Genomic DNA, 18992 nt, shown 5'->3' on the forward strand with positions numbered 1-18992 from the left:
TACTTTAAATCCTCTAACGCGGAAAGAGATTCTTCTAATGGACCTTTAGCACAAACTAGTAAAACGCAGCGTCACACTTAAGTTAATGCACATATTCATACATATGAGCATACGTTTATAACCCTTGTGAATAAGCTTAACCGTCATATTGATTCAGCAAAGTCATTTCAGAGGGTTTTTCGAGGGCCGATATACATTCTGGGCTTTGCACTCCAGTGCATGTACACACACAGACAGACACACACACACACACACCGCCCCCTCATCAAACTGCCCTCCGTTCCAGTGAGTTTTCCCTCCCAGTCGTACACCTGAGGAGAGCCCTCTCTGGACTGGAGGTAAGACTCTCTCACTACTTCTGCCTCCCGGTTGTGGATTTCACTGCTCAATGAAGCCAAACGAATCGCATTTAATCACATTTTCTCGAATGAAGATTTTTGGAGCCGTTATTTGTTTAGCCAGTGGCCTCTTCTCAGACTTGGCCCCTGATCCAACGGGCTGACTGATCCTGTGTTTTTGACCTAACCGGCCTCTGGTGATTTTTGTTTTCTTCTGTTTGCTTGGTTTGGTGTAATAATCTACTCGGAATATACACGTGGTACTAAACCACCTGAAATATGTGTAGCTGAAAGATGAGTACGTACTCATGTAGCTTTTGTTTTCCTATAAGTATATATTCAACAACATGCTCGGGACTTAATCCACACAAGCAGTTTGGGTGAAGAAAAGGTGAAAGTTAATTAGAATCAAAATGGGTTTCCTAATTTCTGCTAATGGTATCGAATAACAATGATGCTATGAAAGCCTGTCATGTGACTTTAGTCACAGAGCCAAACCGCTCTAGTTCCACTTCACTTGAGAGGGAATCTTCTGTTGTCAGCAGTGCACGTTGTTAATGGTGACTTGGTCGAGCTGTAGTGGCACCCGAGTCCAACCCGCTTAAATTTAGTCTCAGGTGGAGCACTTTGGTGGGTGTGGGATTGACTCGGGATTCATGAATGTGACTGATCGGCGACCGGAGGTCCTCGTGATTTCATTGATGTCCGTTAGACGTCAACTTTTCATAACCCAAGAAGAGCCCTCTTTCCAGCTTGTGACAACACATGATCATCCAAATAGTGTCCGTAGCTCAAGGAGAGGAGGATGTTCTCAAGCCAGCTCATCTAAGGTTGTTTTACAAGTTAAAATAAGACCACATATTATACTTTACACGCTACTAGCTCAATATTCCTGTCCATCACATGACGCGTTTCCAAGCTCGTAGGAACAAATGTAATCACCCGATCTTTGTGAGATGATAAAACCAGTGCAGGTAGACTGAACTGAATTGTAAACTGCACGAGGTAACTGCAGGGTAATCTGTTTTCCAGGTAGAGATGTTGTATAAATGTACTGTATCTTTCCACCTACAAGGAGAGCCAGGCAATAAAATAGCCTTGGCTGATTGTGTCTTAGACAAAACATTTATAGCTCTGAAGTTCAAAGAGTATTTTTCTGCTGACACAGCATGAATATAAAGATACATTTTCAGATTTAAAATTCTAGCCAGAGAAACACAACATTTTTAGATTTACAAGTGGGAAGGCATAATTGCCATGACCAAACACAGGCATCCGCATGCATACGTGGTTCATGAGTAGAAGCAGAGGGCAAGGCTTGAGTAAAGCGGGCCGGCTCAATAAAGGTTTGTCAGTGGGGAATCTGTTTGGAATTTATGGGCCTTCCTGTTATAACAACAATAATGGACCTGCCCTGTTTTACCAATTTGCGTGGATACAAATACGTGTTTCCGCACACACGCCTTTTGACTTCCATGACGAAACCCTGAGCCCTGAGCTGGAAACTGTTTCCACTAAAGAAAATGGTGGACCAACCAACCAACGGACTGACCAAAAAGTGTGTAATTGATGTCAAGATGTGGGATGTTTGTCTCCTCTTCAGGTCCGTGGTTTGTTTTTTCTGACTCTGTTTCGCCACAGAGCTCTAATATTGGCAATGGACAACATTCCCGTTCTGAAGTAAGACATAATTCATTTTCTTTATGAATAGATAAGAAATCTAAATGAACATTTTGTATGTGTTGTTTCTTCCATTAAAACCCAAAGGCAATGTGCTCACTCGGTGTGTGATAATCTGAATTTACACTGTCAAATCTTCCTCTCCTCCTCTTCCTCCTCAAGGATCTTCCTGGGCATCCTGGGTTTCGGCCTCTCCATCATGTTCTGCACGACCTTCTGCAGGGTGTGCAGTCGCTTCAGAGAGGAGCAGATCAACAGGGAGGCGTTGAGACGCAGTGAGCAGGAAACTCGCCCTCCTCCCATTTATTTCATCCCCTTCCATGGAAGCATGTCACGGCAGGACAGCGAAGACCAGGACAGAGGGCCTCGCATCAGCCTGGAGCTCCACACACCACCTCGATACAGCAACGTCGTCTTCTGTGGGCCTCCACCTTCCTACAATGAGGTGACGCTGGGACGAGATGAACCCCACGCCTTAACATCCACTTCTACGTGCGCTCAGTTGGATTTGAACCTTGCATTTCTCTCTGTGTCTTTCAGCTGGGATTGAAGCCTGACGATCTCCCGCCCGCTTACACCGAGTACAACGTCCCTGTGTATCAAATCGCACCCCCGCCCCCCACGGACAGGAGTCAGCCACAAACACAGTGACAGGAATGATTCAGGACCGTCACACTGGGCCTGGGACAGCGGTCACGCACAGCCTTGAACGGCCTCGTGGACTCCAGTGAGCTGACGCTGGCGATGTCTCAAAGGTTGTTTTGGTAATGAATGTGATGATGGCGCTGCAGAAATGGCAGCAGGTTCACCGCTACGATGCCACGAGGACAGCACACTCTCAGAGACACTACTCCCGGGCATGTTGATTGTTGACACGGGATCGGAATGCATTCTTCCCTCCTGTTATTATCATCTCCAACCAGGAGCATCTGCTTTCGGTTTGTTTGCATGTCCGTCATTGATTGCTTTTCAGGATCTCTAAAATCACTTTAAAGGTATTAATGAAATATGTGTAAATTCAATAGGGCCACTATGTGGCCATTTATAATGCACTTTGTTTTGTCTCGTGTCCCCAAAATGATGAGGCGTGTCCCCCGACATGTATTAGCGACTGCACAGAACCTAAATTAAAATGATTTTTTGCACTTTTACCACTTCTTTTAATGCATTTGAATGTTTGTTGTTATTCCTAGACAGAATTCATACCTCATGAATACCATCTACTTAGGATCACAGTATACCGTGTGTATTTATTGTAGATATGATTCAAACATCTAAATGTACAACAAGTGTTTAGTCTTAGTCTCATTATGTGCTAAGTATATACTATAATAAGAGTAGCAACCTTGATACAAAACCAGAGACTCTGTGAATGAAGTCATTGTTTTTACATGTGGTAACTGTTTTCTGTGACTGAATGATGCTTTTAAATCAAATAGGAACACCTCTCCAAAGGAACAGCTGGTTATGATGTCATTGCACATGACGTTGGCTGTAGATTGGCTTGATTTAATATTGCTGTCATTGCGTGTTAAATGTCATGTTATTACCTGATATCTGAAAGCAGTCTTTTTAAGGTCAGAAGTCTGTACTTACCATACCTAAACAATGACCTTGTGTACATTTATTAAATAGCCATAATGAAATGTTGAAATTTGAGGACAACAAGTGAATTATATAAATATAGAGGCGGGTCAGGAAAGAAGAATATAATAAATATTGGCTGATTAAATCTATATATATATATACTTAATGTTGTACCATATTTCTATGTACACATAATGATAGTTCTGAAAATAAATCAATTCAGCGCTGTAACTGAGCTTTTGCGTTGTATATTTACATTTAAGGGCCGCTGAGTGGAAAGCTCGTTACGAGCCATTCAGTCTGACTTTTTAAACCTTGCTCACTTTTCTTCACTCCAGCAGTATCCACTTTTGCAGCAAAAGTATAACCTACGTGTATAAATAGTCAACCAATTGTTCAAGCAACAACCTTTACTCTCCAGGGAGAGAGTACACTGTTCATAGGTGTAATGTGTAATTTTCTCTCTTTTACAGCAAACGGATGTGGTGATGTATTTTCAAGCTCCACAAGGGAAAAGCCTCTTCTCTTACAAGTCACATTACTACGCACACAGACACACACATCTGTGTGTATGTCTGTGTGTGTGTCCGTGTGCATGTGTGTGTGTGTGTGTCTGTGTGTATGTCTGTGTGTATGTCTGTGTGTGTGTCCGTGTGCATGTGTGTGTGTGTGTGTGTCTGTGTGTATGTCTGTGTGTGTGTCCGTGTGCATGTCTGTGTGTGTGTGTGTCTGTGTGTATGTCTGTGTGTGTGTCCGTGTGCATGTCTGTGTGTAAGTCTGTGTGCAATAGCTTGAATCCCAGAACGTCTTTCTTCATCTTGTCATTATTGAGTCAGAGTGTAATTGCATAACTAAAGCATTGCCATGATCCTGCTCAAGTATAGAATATTGTTGTACTGTGCAAATTAAACACTAGAGGGCAGTGTAACTGTGTAACCGTGTCCACTACTTGTTGTCATTTATAGGCCTATTTATTTTAGGTCGCTCTATCCACACAATTCACAACCAAACTGGAGCTGGTATACAAATTATTTTTGCCAAACCTCACGTCTGTCAAAAGCTCGTCCCGCTGTCTCATGTGCTATACAGCAATATTCCACTATGAGCTTATGGATTCCACAATTTAATATTCAGACATTTAAAAGCTTAGTGATTCCGGTAGTTTGGTACACGTGCACATGCTAACTAGCATGTGTAGGAGGATTCCACTCTTTACCAAAAGCACCATACTTGCACCATCAAATCAGAGAGTTGATGGTGCAACCAAGAAATACAAGCTTAATTTGGTGGAGGACATTCATGGTTACGATGGTTTTGTTGGTGGCCATCTTGTCTGTCTACGCTTTGACAGCAAAATGTGTTTAACATGTTTCGATCCGAATTTTTACCTGTCCTTGCACATTCCAAAATATTATTTGTGTGAAGTAGCAGGAGGTTAAAGCCAAATTGATTCTCTAAATATATTCCTTATCAATCCCAAGGGCTCTTCTGAATTCTGGTGCATTCTTTCTTTTAGAGTTTAATTCATTGCCAGCTTAAACTCTTGAATAACGACCATTAACATGTAGGCAGTTATAGGTTATAAGTCAGTCCGTCAACTAAACTACTGCCAACTCCCCCCCAAAAAACGCCTTGTCAGAGTTTATTAAAGTAAAAATCCATTTTGGATGAGACCATCTTGAGAGAAGTTACTGTCTGAGTGAGTCTGGATAGTGCTGCTTCTGGAAGAGACATGTGGGATCCTGGAATAGATTTAGAGTAAGAAAACCTCCTGAGGGCTGCGCATGAAGAGAGGAGCTCAGATAATATAAAAAGGAAAGGAGGGGGACGCTTGCTTGTGTCTGTGCACGGGACCATGTCGGTCACTGGACGTATGCGTCTGTGCGCCTGTCCTCTGTTGAATGACAGCTGAGCACAGTTGCTTTCATTACCAGGATGACCCATCTCTCTCCTTACCTTCCTCTAATTCTCATCATCATCATCATCATCCTTCCCTCCCTCCCGCTCGCCGCTGTGCGATATGAATACACACTGCAGAGCCCCTGGCATTCTTTTGTCCAATGACATTCTCCGCTATCTCTGTCTGGCCTTCATCGCCAGTGGGGTCGGGATTCTTTATTAACAAACTCCAAACTGCCTCCACTAGCGTCCAACCACAAATGTGTGCAAAAAAAGGAGGGGCCTTGTGGTGAGGGGGTGAGGGGGTGAGGGGGAACCAGCAAGCAATTACACACCAGAAAATACAAGCTTAAGAACCTTGGCATATTGTTTTGTGAATTGTTGACACATCATATTTCTATTGATATGATACATGTGTTCTGTGAAAATTAACGCTTTTATTCAAGAAATCAAAGAAAATAGTCAGAGCTGCGGGGGTTGAAAGAAGAGGAGTACTTGACCAATTAAAATGGCTGGAACCAATAACCGATTTTAAATAATTCTTTATTACCTGTTAAGCTCACAAAAACCTCAATTGAAACCCGCAGAACTACAGAACATCACAATCTAATATCCAAAAATGTTCCATTCAACATAAAGCTGATGGGACTTGAGTTGAGGCCAGTGGTGGGGAGGCAGACTACGATGAGGAGTGATACCCGTAACTCGCCTCTGGTACCACGCAGCAAACCTCGCATCAGAGACAATGCTCTTATCCCAGTGTTTGTACACGCATCCGTAAGGTGTAGAGAGAGTTTCTTTCTGAATGGCGGATGGATGAGAAACAAACAAAGCGCTTAGACATGCAGGAGAATAGTCTTTCACATAGCTCACATAGCTCTATTTTTCTCCATAATTAGTTTTGCATGAACGGATAATAGATAGAGATGCCCTTTGTTCTGGGAGCAATGGGTTTTTGTTCATAACTAATTCATCCAAGAGCTCATCCTAAAAACTGCTCTTAAACCAAGTGGTGCTTCATCTGACCAACACTTGAACTATTTGCTTATTTAAAAACTGTACAAGCGGATTAAAAATGAAACAACATTAGAAAACAAAATGCAGTCTCAGAATTTATCGTGAAAAGATTGAAACATTTCAGAAAGAACACCAATTAAAAGTGAGCATATTCTTCCCCGCTGATGAGCCTCTTTTCTCCAGCGTGCAAACAAACTGTGCTCAAATATCTAGTTAAATGTGGAAATCTCTACGTATCGATGTATAGTCTACTTAGCAGGGGTTAAACGCATCTTTGTGGAACCTGGGAAGAGTCATTACGGTGGTGTGTGTTTGACTGTGTGTTCGTGTGTGTGTGTGTGTGTGTGTGTTTGGCCTGATGGACAAGTGTTGGTAACCATGGAGCTGACTTGGGGAGGGGTGTTTGTTGATGAGCAACATTCCAGTGCTCGCCTGATGTGTGTGTGTGTGTGTGTGTGTGTGTGTGTGTGTGTGTGTGTGTGTGTGTGTGTGTGTGTGTGTGTGTGTGTGTGTGTGTGTGTGTGTGTGTGTGTGTGTGTGAAAACCCAGTTCAGGGCTGCAGGTAAACATCATGCGTCTATTTAAAGGCGGTGATTCTTCCGACCAGCTGATGCACGATGTTTCTGAGGATTTGCTGAGTTGCCTGCAGTCTTAAGGAGAAAGCTCCTCGCTATTATTCTGCCTGGATACGAAACAGAGAGACACACAGGACATCTTTGACTATCTTCTTTTTTAACGTAGCTAAAGGAGATTCATAAATAATCTCTGGTGTTTCTGCTGAGTTTATATTTTCATTCCATCAGCTATTGATTTGTATATTCAATGATAGTTATTCTCATTCACTTTCACAACAATTCACATCGACCAGCTACTTCTCTAATATGTGTTGGACTGCGTGCAAATGGAATTTGTTTCTCAAAGGTTTGGACTTGACTGGTCATGCTGTTATTTGCAAGAGAAATAACAACGTAATAGCTGCGAGCTTCTTCATTGCACAGAAGAAGTTTAGCCCTCAGGTGACAACACTGCTTTGTATTCAGGGTCACAGTCGTCCCTGATGTGGCTCACCCTCCTTTACTACGTCAAAACTCTAAAACCTGCAGCGTGCCGGAGGAGTGAACGATCCTCAAGTTGCTGCGTTTGAATAAGCAGCCATCTCTTTTGGCTGCAAGACCCGACAAACCTGCCCAGCCGACTGCTCGGCAGCTGCGCATTCTTACGTGACACATTCGCTCAAGGTGCACTAACAAACCGAGGACTCACAGAGCCTTCACTTTATGAGAGCTTTTGTAAGCACACAAAAAAATCGACCGAATTGTTTCCCCTCCTTTCATTACAGTCACGGCCAATAATGTGCTGCAAAGTTCCCTCATGTACTTTACCGTCCCAACTCAAAACAACGGGATAGCTTAATCTCGCTTTGGTCACCATTTTTTAATTCACCCAGTTGATTAAATCTGAAGAATCACAGCCATTCAACACGTGCCACAATGGTGAGACATATAGACCATTGGAGGATAAAGTCGGACACCATGCAATAACATTAGAGACAGTTAGAATACCCACGATAGAGCTATTTTTGGCCAATTAGTCGACTGGTTATCTAACGTCTTAAAAAGGGCACTGTGTGTCACCAATGAGCTCACAAAGTCCGGCTAACACCGAAGGCCAAAGGTAGGAGTCTTTAGGCCGGACCGACCATGTTGTAGAGAGAATCAACTCTTTGTGCAGCTCATTGGCCTCCTCCCCAAAAGGAAACACCTTCCCTTCACTGCAACATGTGCAATGTATAGAAACCCGTTACAGAGGTTCAATGTTTCCTCCACACTTTCAGAATAATAAATGACACAATAGAGAAGTGATTCAGGGTACAGCTGCCCGCCGCCGAGGAGTCGGAGACAATTGGTGCTCTCAGCTGGTGCGGTGGGGGGGCGTTGGGCGTCCACACATGTAGGCTACGTGCTTTCTTTCTCTTTGTTCCCTGGAGGAGACACACACAATGAAATATGTTCTCCAAGCTTCAGGATTTTAAAGAAGTTGACAATGTTGTTTTCTGTGGAAGAGCAGTTCTTTGTGTGTTTTCCTCTGCACAATTCCACCAAAACGGACGTGCACCGTGCTTCACGATCGGCACATTACGACGCTGCTCTGTGAAGAGCAAAAATATAAAGATCACAAGATCACACACGTATATTCGAGCACATGCGTTGCGGTTGCCATGTGCTCGAGTCAAAACGCCTTTCTGGTCCAGGAAAAGGGGGCGTGGCAGCCGGTAAGCGGGCGGACGGCTCCCTCCCTGATGGAATGCTTGCATAACACAGCCAGCGCAACCCTGCAGCCCAAATCTGATTCACACTCATCTCGGCGAGCTGTCGTGCACGTGCATTTGTGTGACGCGCGGGGATGTGCGTGCCTCGCTCTCCGTTTCTCCACGCCCCCCAGCTTTCATCCCAGTGCTCCCATAGGCTCGGTGCAAAGGTAACAGAGGGACGGGGGGGCTCTATAAAAATCCGCTCTTCTCCTCACGGTCTCTCTTCATTTCTCATTTTTTTTCGGTGTCTCTTGTTTCCATCAGCACGCACAAAAATGCCCAGCAAGAGAAAGAAGAACAAGCGTCGCATGAGGAGGGAGGTAAATGGTGGCAGGCGTGCTTAAGTTTTTTTATCTTATTTTACGATCAAATTTCAATTGTATTGATTGGTAAGTTAACTCAAATGAAGAATAAAGCCCGACAAATGTTTGGTTTCACCCTAATGTTCGGGAATGTAGTAGTTATATCAACTGCGTATTTTTATTTTGGATTTTTATTTCTGCTTTTCCCAAAATACAACTTGCTCCTAAATTCGTAGAAATGCCTGTTTTGCACCGGTGATCAAATCAATTGTCCAACGAGCACATCGAAATATCAACAGAAAAGTGGTCGAAGTTTTTTTTTTTTATTCTCCATGTTGTTGCGTTTCTTGTGGCGCTCTGAACTCCGGGCGGCGCGCTAATCCTTGTGCGTAAAATCTCGAGATGGAGATGGAAGACTGCGTCACCAATGTAGACAATAGATACAAATTATACAATCTCTTCTAGTAGCACGACTCTTCAGACGCTTCTGTCTCTGCAATTGGGTACGAGAGAGGAGGGGAATTGTACCCGTCTTGGTTTTACGCATTTGTGCCGTATACGTGCGCTCTCACTGCGCTCTGGATAGAAATGCTGCGATGCGTATTGCAGATTATTATACTCCTGCGGGTTGTTGTTGTTATTGAATTTAAAACGTTATATAACATCTATTACATGAAATAAAACCAATATTTTGGGAGTACAAAGTCACTCCCACCGACGCTCCCCCATCCACCCATTTCCCGTGCGCACAGTACCGTGTACCTAACATGATGATGATGATGATGATACACCGCTATACATCATTTCAACAGTGATCATTTCCAAATGCCGAAGCAAAAGGCAAACGTTGTTAAAAATAGGGCAAATCTGACTCCTAATCTCCACTCCTCTGGGGGTGGGGGTGAACGTCCAGTGCCCAAAGACAAGAGCTGATATCATTTCTTTTCAATTAAGAAAAAATATTTTTTGGGGGTCAAATCTTTCAACTTTACAACTAAATGGTCACTTGAGTCTCAACACTGGGAAGACTGGGTGTGTGTTCTCAGTTTGTGGGTCTTAATTCTCAGCTCCTCCCCCCTCCTTAAAACCTCCCTGGCCGGTGCCCGACTCTCAACACCCTACAACTGTATTTGGTAGTGTGTTGACAAGAGGAATGTCTTGCACTAATTTGCCAGAATGGAGTCTACACAATCTCTCCGCTTCACTCAGTCTGCCAGCGGCACTCGGATAAACTCCCCTCGAGTCACTCACAGGTGACGTTATCACCCACTCCAGAGATATTAGAGCACAAAAAGGGAAGGAAGGCCTCTGTAAGCATCTTAACACCGCCCGAGCAACACAACTAACAACCGGGATTGATTTAAAGTTATACATCACATAGTTGGTGAGGTTTGGGGCGAGCCATGCGAGAGAAGGGAGGGGTTGTTTTGACGACAGCTGTACAGACGGAGGCAGTAACTGGCTGCCCGTCTAACAAAGGCATTTTCGGGTAGTGATTGTAACGTGATTATAACGTGATTATAATGTGATTAGGCGTACTGTCTGGCCTGCGGGGCACCCATCGGGTTTGCTGACACGTACGGTTTCCATCCCCGCTTCACCAGACCTGTCAGGTCCGCTCTGATTCAAATAATTAGCCTCCATTATCTAACTAGCTTTGCTGGGCGTACTCCCCTTTAGCCCCCCCTTCCTCTCTCCGGGGCTCTGGAGTCCTAAAATCTCTATTAAAGCCTGGGGGAGGTTTTGTCCCCCCAACAAAACACGTTGAATGGCACGACTGGTATTCCAGATGGACAACAACCCCAGTATCTGAACACGACGGGGGCCCCTCAAGCGTTAAGACCCCTAAACTTTAACACTCATATATAAATCCAAGTTACCCTAACCTTTTAAAATTGTATAATTAACCCAAATGTTTTCGTGTCATTTCCCTTTTGCAGCAGGCCCAGAGGAGAGGCCTTGAAGAGCAGCATGCAGCTTACCCGCCAGCCAAAGCCACTCCTGCGATGGCAGTGGACGCGCCACCTGCAGCGACCTCAAAGAAAGCGGCCAAAACTCCGGCTCCAGCAAAGATCCCAGTGGCAGTTCCGATTGTTGTCCCCACCGTGAAGACCCCAATCGTTAAACCACAACCAGTTGTGGAAAAGGCAATCCCAGCACCAGTGAAGGAGCCGGTCCCAGCGCCAGTGAAGGAGCCGGCCCCAATGCCAGTGAAGGAGCCGGTCCCAGCGCCAGTGAAGGAGCCGGTCTCGGTGCCAGCGGAGGAGCCGGTCCCGGTGGCTGTTGAAGAGCCGGCCCCGGTGGCAGTGGAGGAGCCGGTCCCAGTCGAGGTAGCGGTGCCAGAGGTGGCGGCTGTGGTGTTGGAACAGACGCCGGCAGTCGTTGAGGTCAAGGTCCCAGCTCCGATTGCTGAAGAACAACCCGTTGTTGAGGCTCCACCGGTAGAGCCTTCCACAGTTGAAGTCGCGATTGTGCAGGAGGCTGAACCTATCATTCCTAAACCAGAACCAGTGACACAGGTAGGAACTGCTTTGTATCGCAAACACGGAGAACTTCCATTCTTTATATTTAATCATTTTAAAACATTGCATATGTTCAGCTTAGGGAGCTATCTTTTCAATGATTATTAATAGACAGTTTTCTCTAGATAGCCCTTTATATATTAAGCTAAAAAGAGCTGTAGGCACATTACTTTGAGTCTGGCTTCTCCGTGCAAACGTCCAGCAACACGAGTGCTCAGTGCACAAGTCATTTGACAACAGTACTTGATTGGGTTTTGGTTAACGTGTCCCTCAGCGAGACTGTACTGCACAAGACATCACTCATTATGTTAAAGGGAGCAGACCAACATCAGCATTTCATATATTACAATGACCACACATATGGAATTTTGCATGCAATCGACAAGGACCGATATCCTACGTTGTGGCTCTTTAGATGCTGTACGCTCACGTCGTCTGTGCCGTGGCTTCGTTCTGTGGGATGGGCGGAGGGGGAGGGACACAGAGGGAACAACATGTTCCATTTAGCGAAGAGGTGGAGAGAAGAGCCAGTTCAGCAGTCATACATTATCACCTACGCTAGAACCTGGCCGTGTCACGAAACATGCCTTTAGTTGAAATGTAACTGGGGTTTAAATAGGCTGGTGGGATAAGATTGAATAGTTTATAGTGGCGTTCCCGCTATTTTACTAATTCGCTGTGAACAAAGGTGGACAAATTTGAAATCTGCTACATTTGATATGACACATTTCTTTTTAAAGTCGTCGAGTAAGATGTAAAATGCATGGCGTTTGGGAATATTTTGGCACAGTTATAGTTTTTGCATAAAGTCCTTATCTTTACACATTACTGGAACTTTCCCAACATTCGTTTTGCAATTTGTACAATTATACATTATGTTGCTGCATACAAACAACATGCACAGATAATGGAAACGGAATGTACATGAGCTTTACATGCATGTTCCTAACCTCAGCACGCATGCACTTCCATACACAAAACACAGACTTTGCTCCCATCGACTGAGCCATGAACACATGGGGGGGATGCATGTGCTGAAATCTGTTAGCATGTAGTCCGCGTAGGAGGAAACAGGAGTTGTCATTGGTCCCCGTGGCCATTTGCACCAACTTCAGTGTCACACTGTTCTCCAGTGATACTTCATCTCCTCCACCTTACTAATACTAGTCTGAGGTTGGGATTGTTTTGCCCAAGACCGATAATGACTTTACGATTGGAAATTGGCAGCACATTTTATACGCGCGCTTTGGCAGCATCCACCCCCTCATTCCTTTTCCTTTTGTCCCTCCCACTTCTCCACCCGTCCCTCCTTGCTTCTCCTCTGCACCTTCACTGCTTAGAGATGTTTCTGCTCACAAACAGTTTGGTAGTTTGACATAAGGTGCAAGTAACGTTTGACTGGCTTTGCTTCGAATGAGCTTTTTTTCAATCTTGACTCCATGAAACTCTGGTCACAGACACCTTATGCAGAAAGTGTTGACCCTGCGACACATCGCGTGAGGCTAGAGTCGGTCCCCACCGGGATAGTTTGGTCAGTAGTTGATAAAATCCGAGTGGGCATAAATGGGGCTTGTGTTCAGCTGGCTTTGGGACCAAAGAGAGCCGGTCCCTCGGCTTCTGGTTGTCACCACGGAGACTCAGGTGAGTTTAAACACACCGCCTGGTTTAGAGACCCCAGATTGTTGTTTCTGTTGTTTGTGGCCTGAGGGCGACGGGCGTAGGCTTCTGCTTGGACTGAACATTTTGTACCAGTTGGCTCGATCAGGCTCCTGCGGCTCTTCCCCCTTCACTGCTGCCCTCCCTCATCCCTCCTCCACCGCTGGTTCTGTCTTCCACCCCCCCGTCCACCTCCTATGTGGCCTACAGGCCCTAATTAACTCATCTTCCCCGCACATGCGCACACCTCGTTTTGCCCTAGTTTTTATCATTAGTTTCTTTGCCTGAGAGGAGACGGGAGTGTGGGGAGAGTGATCACATTGTTTTATGTGTCTAGTCGTGTGGTTTAGCCCTTTTGCTATTTGTCTGGCGAAGGGGTGATTTGGGGCTAAAGTGCTTTTCAATTTAACCCCCTCATATATTTTTTTTCAAAAATGATTGTGTGCATGTTTTTTTCATCCCATTCGAGAAAACTGCTGGTAGCGGCGATGTGGGAGGTGTTACTTTTCACTGGTGATCACCTTGAGGAGAAGCACGTTGGGGACATCAGGGCCGCCCTACGTTTCTTTGCAACCTTTAGTGGTGTGTTTTCTTGGGAGTTTTCCATTTTTTGCTGCGTATTTGACAACTCCTGTATAATTTGAACAAATGTTTGACTATTTATTTATTCACTACATTTGTAGTCGTAATATGTTAATAAGTGTAGAAAAGTTGTCAAATTGTTTCCCTAAACTGTGCGTGTCTGAGGCAATTGGTTGGAGCGCGCGGATCATTTCATTCCAGGTACATCGTGTCCTCTGGGTGGAAATTGTTCTAGTAAAAGGGGGCTCTTCCTGGATCAGCTTTGGTTTGATTTGGATCTGTGTTTTTTAGAGGGCTCTTGAGGCAAGACCAGCTTGGTACAAAGTGTTCTGTGGCTCCACAACTATGTGCACATTTTTGCCCTCTGGGTTTTGGTTCAGAAGTTTGTAAAATAGGATTTCTCACCTCCCCAGTGGTGCAGAGAAAGAGGTGGAGACGGAAAATAACTCAAGCGCAACAACAAGCGCAACAACAAGCGCAACGACGCGCGTTTTCTGTGAGAGTTTTCACACCTTTCTAACTACTGTAGATAAGTGGACTTAGTTATTGGGGCCAATGGATGAAGAGCAGTGGCAGCCATCATGCACAAGACTTGCCCTACATTGAAGACAGGCTGGTACCACCCAGTGTAAATAATTGACTCGGCCTATAAAGATGTGCATAATTCATGTGCGGCTCCGTTAGTGCAGGGCTCAACACACTTGGATGCACAATGGGTGCAGCCAGTGGCCATTAAGGTTACTGCCAGATCTTCAGACAGACCAAATCTGTGCCATGGCAGAGGAAACTATATGGGTAACAGTAAAACAGTAAAAAAAAAAGTATTCCTACGGCATTAAAAAGTGAAAAAGTGTTTTAATTAGGTTAATGTGTACATATATATATTTAGGAATTGGGTTATAGAGAAATGGGCGCACCAGCTTTCCAGTATATAACTGGCCTCAACATTCCTGCAGGATGGATGCACAATCCTCCCCTGAACTCAAATTACACTCACCTGAGGCCTCCGGTAAGCTGAGTGAAGTAAAACTGTTCTGCTGACTCGTGAATTCACGTCAATTTTTTTTTTCTTCTTCACAGCTCACACCCCCAGCTGAGGCTCCAGCAGCAGCCCCTGTTGAGATGCAGGTAAGAAAAGACCCACACGCACGCAAACACACACCAACACACAATCAAGCCTCCAACTTGCTCAGGCAGCACATCTTTTGGTTTAAGCCAGAGGCAAATCACACGAGTGTGAACGAGTGGGGCACAACTCAACGCCGTTTTACGTGACAGCTGCTTTTAATTGGAACGCCTTTTTACAACTGCCACATTGTGTGTCGCGTGGGGTCATGTTCCGCAGGTTGCACCTTGTTTGGGACGCGCTGCCCGGTACGGATTCAATGCAGAGTTGTTCTTCGGTCTGGGTGACGAAGGTTATTTTCGTTTTCTTTTTACTGGCTAAGCGTGCAGCCCCGTCATAAAACACAATGCCGTACATTCATGGAATACAGGAAACACAAATGCCTTTAACACATTTCAGTGCACGTGGTTCCACTTATACGCCATGCATAAGTGTTCACTGACGTCTTATAAGTTGCAAAGCAGCAACTGGACAGAGAACCTTTTTCAATAGAAAAGTGTTTGTATGACTTAAGCTTCACACCTTATAAATAACACTCCCCCCCCCCCCCCCCCCACAGGCCTCATTCCACTGCACAACACAGCACAGTCAGGCTTTCTCTCTCCAGATGTTTACTGGGACCAACAAAAAAAAATATTGTTAACTTATTAATCTCACAGACCCCCCAAAGAAATAAGCGAAACAACAGCTTTCTGGTGATATAGCTGCTACAATTGATGTGAAAGTTGGGCAACCACTGCTCAGGAAGAGAGTCGAGTATTTGAGCGCTTTTATCTTCATGTGTCCATCCATCCATCGACCGATGCATCAGTTTCCTTCATTGCGTTTTTTACTTCCCATTGTCCAGATTCAGGCGGAGGCGACTATAACCGAAACCACAGAGACTGCACAGGTAACTACAACTTCAAACCACAGTCGACTCGGCGGTGCATGGGAGGTCATCGTTAGGGTCTTTGCCCAGGAGGAAATACGTGGTGGATCAATCATTCGTACGCGTCGCCCCATTTGTCCAACTTGTTGCACGTGGCATGCTTTTCCAATGTGTGATTGATTTTGCACGTGCAGACGCGCGACGCCCGCGAGCCACAGGCAGAAGCGAAGGGCGAGGATGAGGCGGCCGCGAAGGCCGAGGCGGAGGTTGTAGACGGGATCGCCGCAGCGGAGATTGTAACGGAAACAACCGAAGAAGAAGCCGTCGGAGCCCCGGAGGCGGCTCCGCAGGCCGCGCTGGAGCTCGGCGCGAAGGCACCGGAGCCTGAACGGGAGGCCGAAGCTGTCGCGCGCCCCGCAGCCGAGGGGGAGGGGGAGGAGCCGGCCAAAGAAGACGCACCGGACGTCCCGCCTGAGCCCGTTGCCATGACAGAGGTGCAACGCCGATGCGAATGACCGTCCTCCTCTCTCGAACTTTCCCCCTTCTCCTTTCCCTGAACATAATGCAGTACTGCATTTGGACTTATGCCGTTCATACTTTTGTGTTGCTTGTGTGCGGGTTGTGTGTTTTTTCTCAACATTTTTGTACATTTTAACTCCCATCCTTTATTATCTGTATCTGCTGTAAACCCTTTTTAAAAGATTTTATAAGAAGACGATCTTTTCACCGCTTCTTCAACGTCTACATCTGTTTTCCTGCATTCTTCTTAATTATTGTACTTTATTTAAATGTGTAACAGCACAGACTAATGCCACACTGTGACCTGCTATTTCTTTAACACAGGCTGCTCCTGACCCATCTGTGGGAATCCCAGCGGTGAGTTTATTTCTTTCATTTTTCCAATTGAATACATTACATAGTTTATTAAGTCCTCCTAACTTAACACCTAAAATTCCTTCTGATTATTGACATGGCAGTATCCGTTGGGTCCCCAGGTGCCAGAAGCCGTCTCTGAGGCTTTGGTAGAAGAGGCGGAAGCCCTTTTAACTGAAGTCAAAGAGGTAAAACTTTTTGTTACTACATATTATCTTACTAAATCTGCACCCTGAAATCCAAAGTGTAGGAGTTATGCCATGAATAAATATGCTGGCTGTGCTATTTTACAACCAAGATCTCTTATATTGGGTATTTTACTAATTAACAATGTGCGTTGATGCAAATGCTGCTTTCAGCTCATTGGTTTCCATCATCCACACGTTGGTGTGTTGTAGATCTCGTGTCCTCTGTTTCTCTGCACACAGAGCGTTGCCGACAGCCTGGTTGATGACTTCGTTGTCACAGACTCCGTTGCAGCGGAGGACGTCGCCAATGCACAGGCTGTTGAGGTGCAGCCGGTAAGAAGTGCGCAAGGAGAATTGATAATGGGTTCGAACAGGCAATTGTTTGTTTGCAAGAAAACTGGCATTTCATCTAAAACCTGCCACTACAATCAGAAAAGTTCCAGTTTAAACAGCAAAGCTAACAGATGCGCCAGATGTCGTTGCAGATTATCCATTTGTGCAGATTTCATGCTCAGCGTCTTTAACAGGCAGCTCTCTCTGCTCGCTGGATATAGGAAATTGTGAGCAACACCAAATCAGAATCTGTGGACGCTTCGCCCGTCGAGCCGCTGGCTGCCCCTGCAGAGGAAACCCTCATTGTGAGTCAGCGTACACAGCCGGCATGACTTGAAAACATTCTGAAAAAGTCTTGTTTCACACTTTCTAAACCCCCCCCCCCCAACTGTCCCCTCGTCTCCCCTCTAGGACGCCGCTGCTGAGCAGAAATGTTCCGAGGTGCTTTCAGAAGAGCCCAAGCAGGGGATGTGCGACATACCGTGTCAGATGCAGCTCGCCGTGGAGTCTCTGCAGCTCGCCTCAATGGTAAGAGCGAAGGACGTCGCTGCAGACGTCGAGGTTCGTCATCGACGCTGTGAACTCACCTGGTCCAACTGGTCTTGCTTTGCGGCTCAGGAGATGTCGGTGGAAGGGGCGCTGAACGGACACGTCGTTCCGGAGGTCTCCATCGAGGGCTAGATTCACTCCACGCAACTCGGATGATCTTTTTTTCTTTTTGTGTTTGTAAGACGCCCGCGATATTGAATCGGTCTTTCGCCGCACGGATTTGATTGAAGTCCGCCGAGCTTTTATGAATGCGTCCAGCAACCAATAACCAGACGCGTGTCTCCTTTGTGTCTTCCAGATTCCCCTTTGGCCATTTGGAGGACTCAAAGCTTTACGGCTGATCTTGTTCATTTTTTAGGGCTTACGCATGGAATTCTAAGAAGAACATCCACACTTTGAAGTGCCTTTCTGGCCCCCGGTTCCCGTGGTAACATCAAACCAGATGTCACCACGCAGCAAATCAGGCTCCGGTCGCGAGTGTGCAGTAATGGTAACCGACCCATCGTGGCCACTTTTAAATAAAAAAAAATCTGTATTCCTCCCTGAAAACACGGGCAGTGAATTTGCATTAAGAACGGAAGCAGACGTGCTGGAGATTCCAAAAACAAGATGAATGGCAGCGCCTGGACACGTCGGTTCCTCTCCGGTGCGTTGGCGTCATCACTGCACGCGCTCCATGCAGGTGGAATCTGTGGCGCCGATGTTCACATATAGGTGGGGGGGTCACTACTTGCTTGTTTTTCACACTTAAAAGTCTTTTTACGCTCAAACAGACACTCTTACAAACCTCTACATAGTCCTCGTTTGTGTCCCCTTCACTGTCCCCCAGTTCCACTCTCTGCCTCGACTAAGTGCCACTGCAACACACATCCTGAAGCTAGAGTTTTAGGTTTTATGGCCACCGGAAAATGAGAGTCGAGGGGGATGAGCTGAGGTCTTTATTTTTTTCCTACACTTTTTAAAAAATGTCGTTTTGTATAGAACATATGATGTGCTACAGTCCTGTGTTCAACATCTGTGCTCTGGAGGGGAAATGTAATGTGATCCGAGGAAAAGGATCACGGTCAAACTGATGTTGGTCCAACTTTTAAATAAAGCTGTAACTCATTGTGATTCACGAGTACTTTCATTTGTATTTCACGTAAACAAAATGTACAA

The 18992-nt window shown here is 45.5% G+C and overlaps 2 protein-coding genes across 5 annotated transcripts; both read left to right on the forward strand.

Moving 5' to 3' along the window:
* The first annotated feature begins 229 nt into the window (after positions 1-229).
* On the forward strand, positions 230-3836 carry LOC120830224 (uncharacterized). The gene is made up of 4 exons (XM_078087313.1): positions 230-338; positions 1942-2018; positions 2181-2463; positions 2559-3836. Exons 2-4 carry the CDS (start codon positions 1996-1998, stop codon positions 2667-2669), a joined length of 417 nt encoding a protein of 138 aa, XP_077943439.1. The 5' UTR covers positions 230-338; positions 1942-1995; the 3' UTR covers positions 2670-3836.
* Positions 3837-8864: 5028 nt separating this feature from the next.
* LOC120830205 (uncharacterized) lies at positions 8865-18947 on the forward strand. 4 transcript variants are annotated; one of them, XM_040194709.2, is made up of 13 exons: positions 8865-8999; positions 9097-9152; positions 11075-11653; positions 14975-15022; positions 15868-15912; positions 16086-16385; positions 16735-16767; positions 16869-16952; positions 17193-17285; positions 17507-17590; positions 17697-17813; positions 17904-18011; positions 18133-18947. In XM_040194709.2, exons 2-12 carry the CDS (start codon positions 9108-9110, stop codon positions 17964-17966), a joined length of 1491 nt encoding a protein of 496 aa, XP_040050643.2. In that variant the 5' UTR covers positions 8865-8999; positions 9097-9107; the 3' UTR covers positions 17967-18011; positions 18133-18947. The 4 variants fall into 4 exon arrangements, with proteins under 4 accessions (XP_040050643.2, XP_077943441.1, XP_040050642.2 ...); XM_078087315.1 differs by having other exon boundaries at positions 16887-16952; XM_040194708.2 differs by lacking the exon at positions 8865-8999 and having other exon boundaries at positions 9006-9152.
* The last annotated feature ends 45 nt before the right edge of the window (positions 18948-18992 follow it).

The sequence above is a fragment of the Gasterosteus aculeatus genome, chromosome 13 (genome assembly GCF_964276395.1).
Source record: "Gasterosteus aculeatus chromosome 13, fGasAcu3.hap1.1, whole genome shotgun sequence".
NCBI classification, from domain to species: domain Eukaryota; kingdom Metazoa; phylum Chordata; class Actinopteri; order Perciformes; family Gasterosteidae; genus Gasterosteus; species Gasterosteus aculeatus.

Excerpts from the sequence above, each read along its gene's own strand:
- LOC120830205 (XM_040194709.2), top strand. The coding sequence starts at position 9,108 with ATGCCCAGCAAGAGAAAGAAGAACAAGCGTCGCATGAGGAGGGAG. Across the intron at positions 11,654-14,974 it reads AACCAGAACCAGTGACACAG|CTCACACCCCCAGCTGAGGC; the intron begins GTAGGAACTGCT and ends TCTTCTTCACAG. Across the intron at positions 17,591-17,696 it reads CTGCAGAGGAAACCCTCATT|GACGCCGCTGCTGAGCAGAA; the intron begins GTGAGTCAGCGT and ends TCTCCCCTCTAG.
- LOC120830224 (XM_078087313.1), top strand. The coding sequence starts at position 1,996 with ATGGACAACATTCCCGTTCTGAA. Across the intron at positions 2,019-2,180 it reads GACAACATTCCCGTTCTGAA|GATCTTCCTGGGCATCCTGG; the intron begins GTAAGACATAAT and ends TTCCTCCTCAAG. Across the intron at positions 2,464-2,558 it reads CTCCACCTTCCTACAATGAG|CTGGGATTGAAGCCTGACGA; the intron begins GTGACGCTGGGA and ends TGTGTCTTTCAG.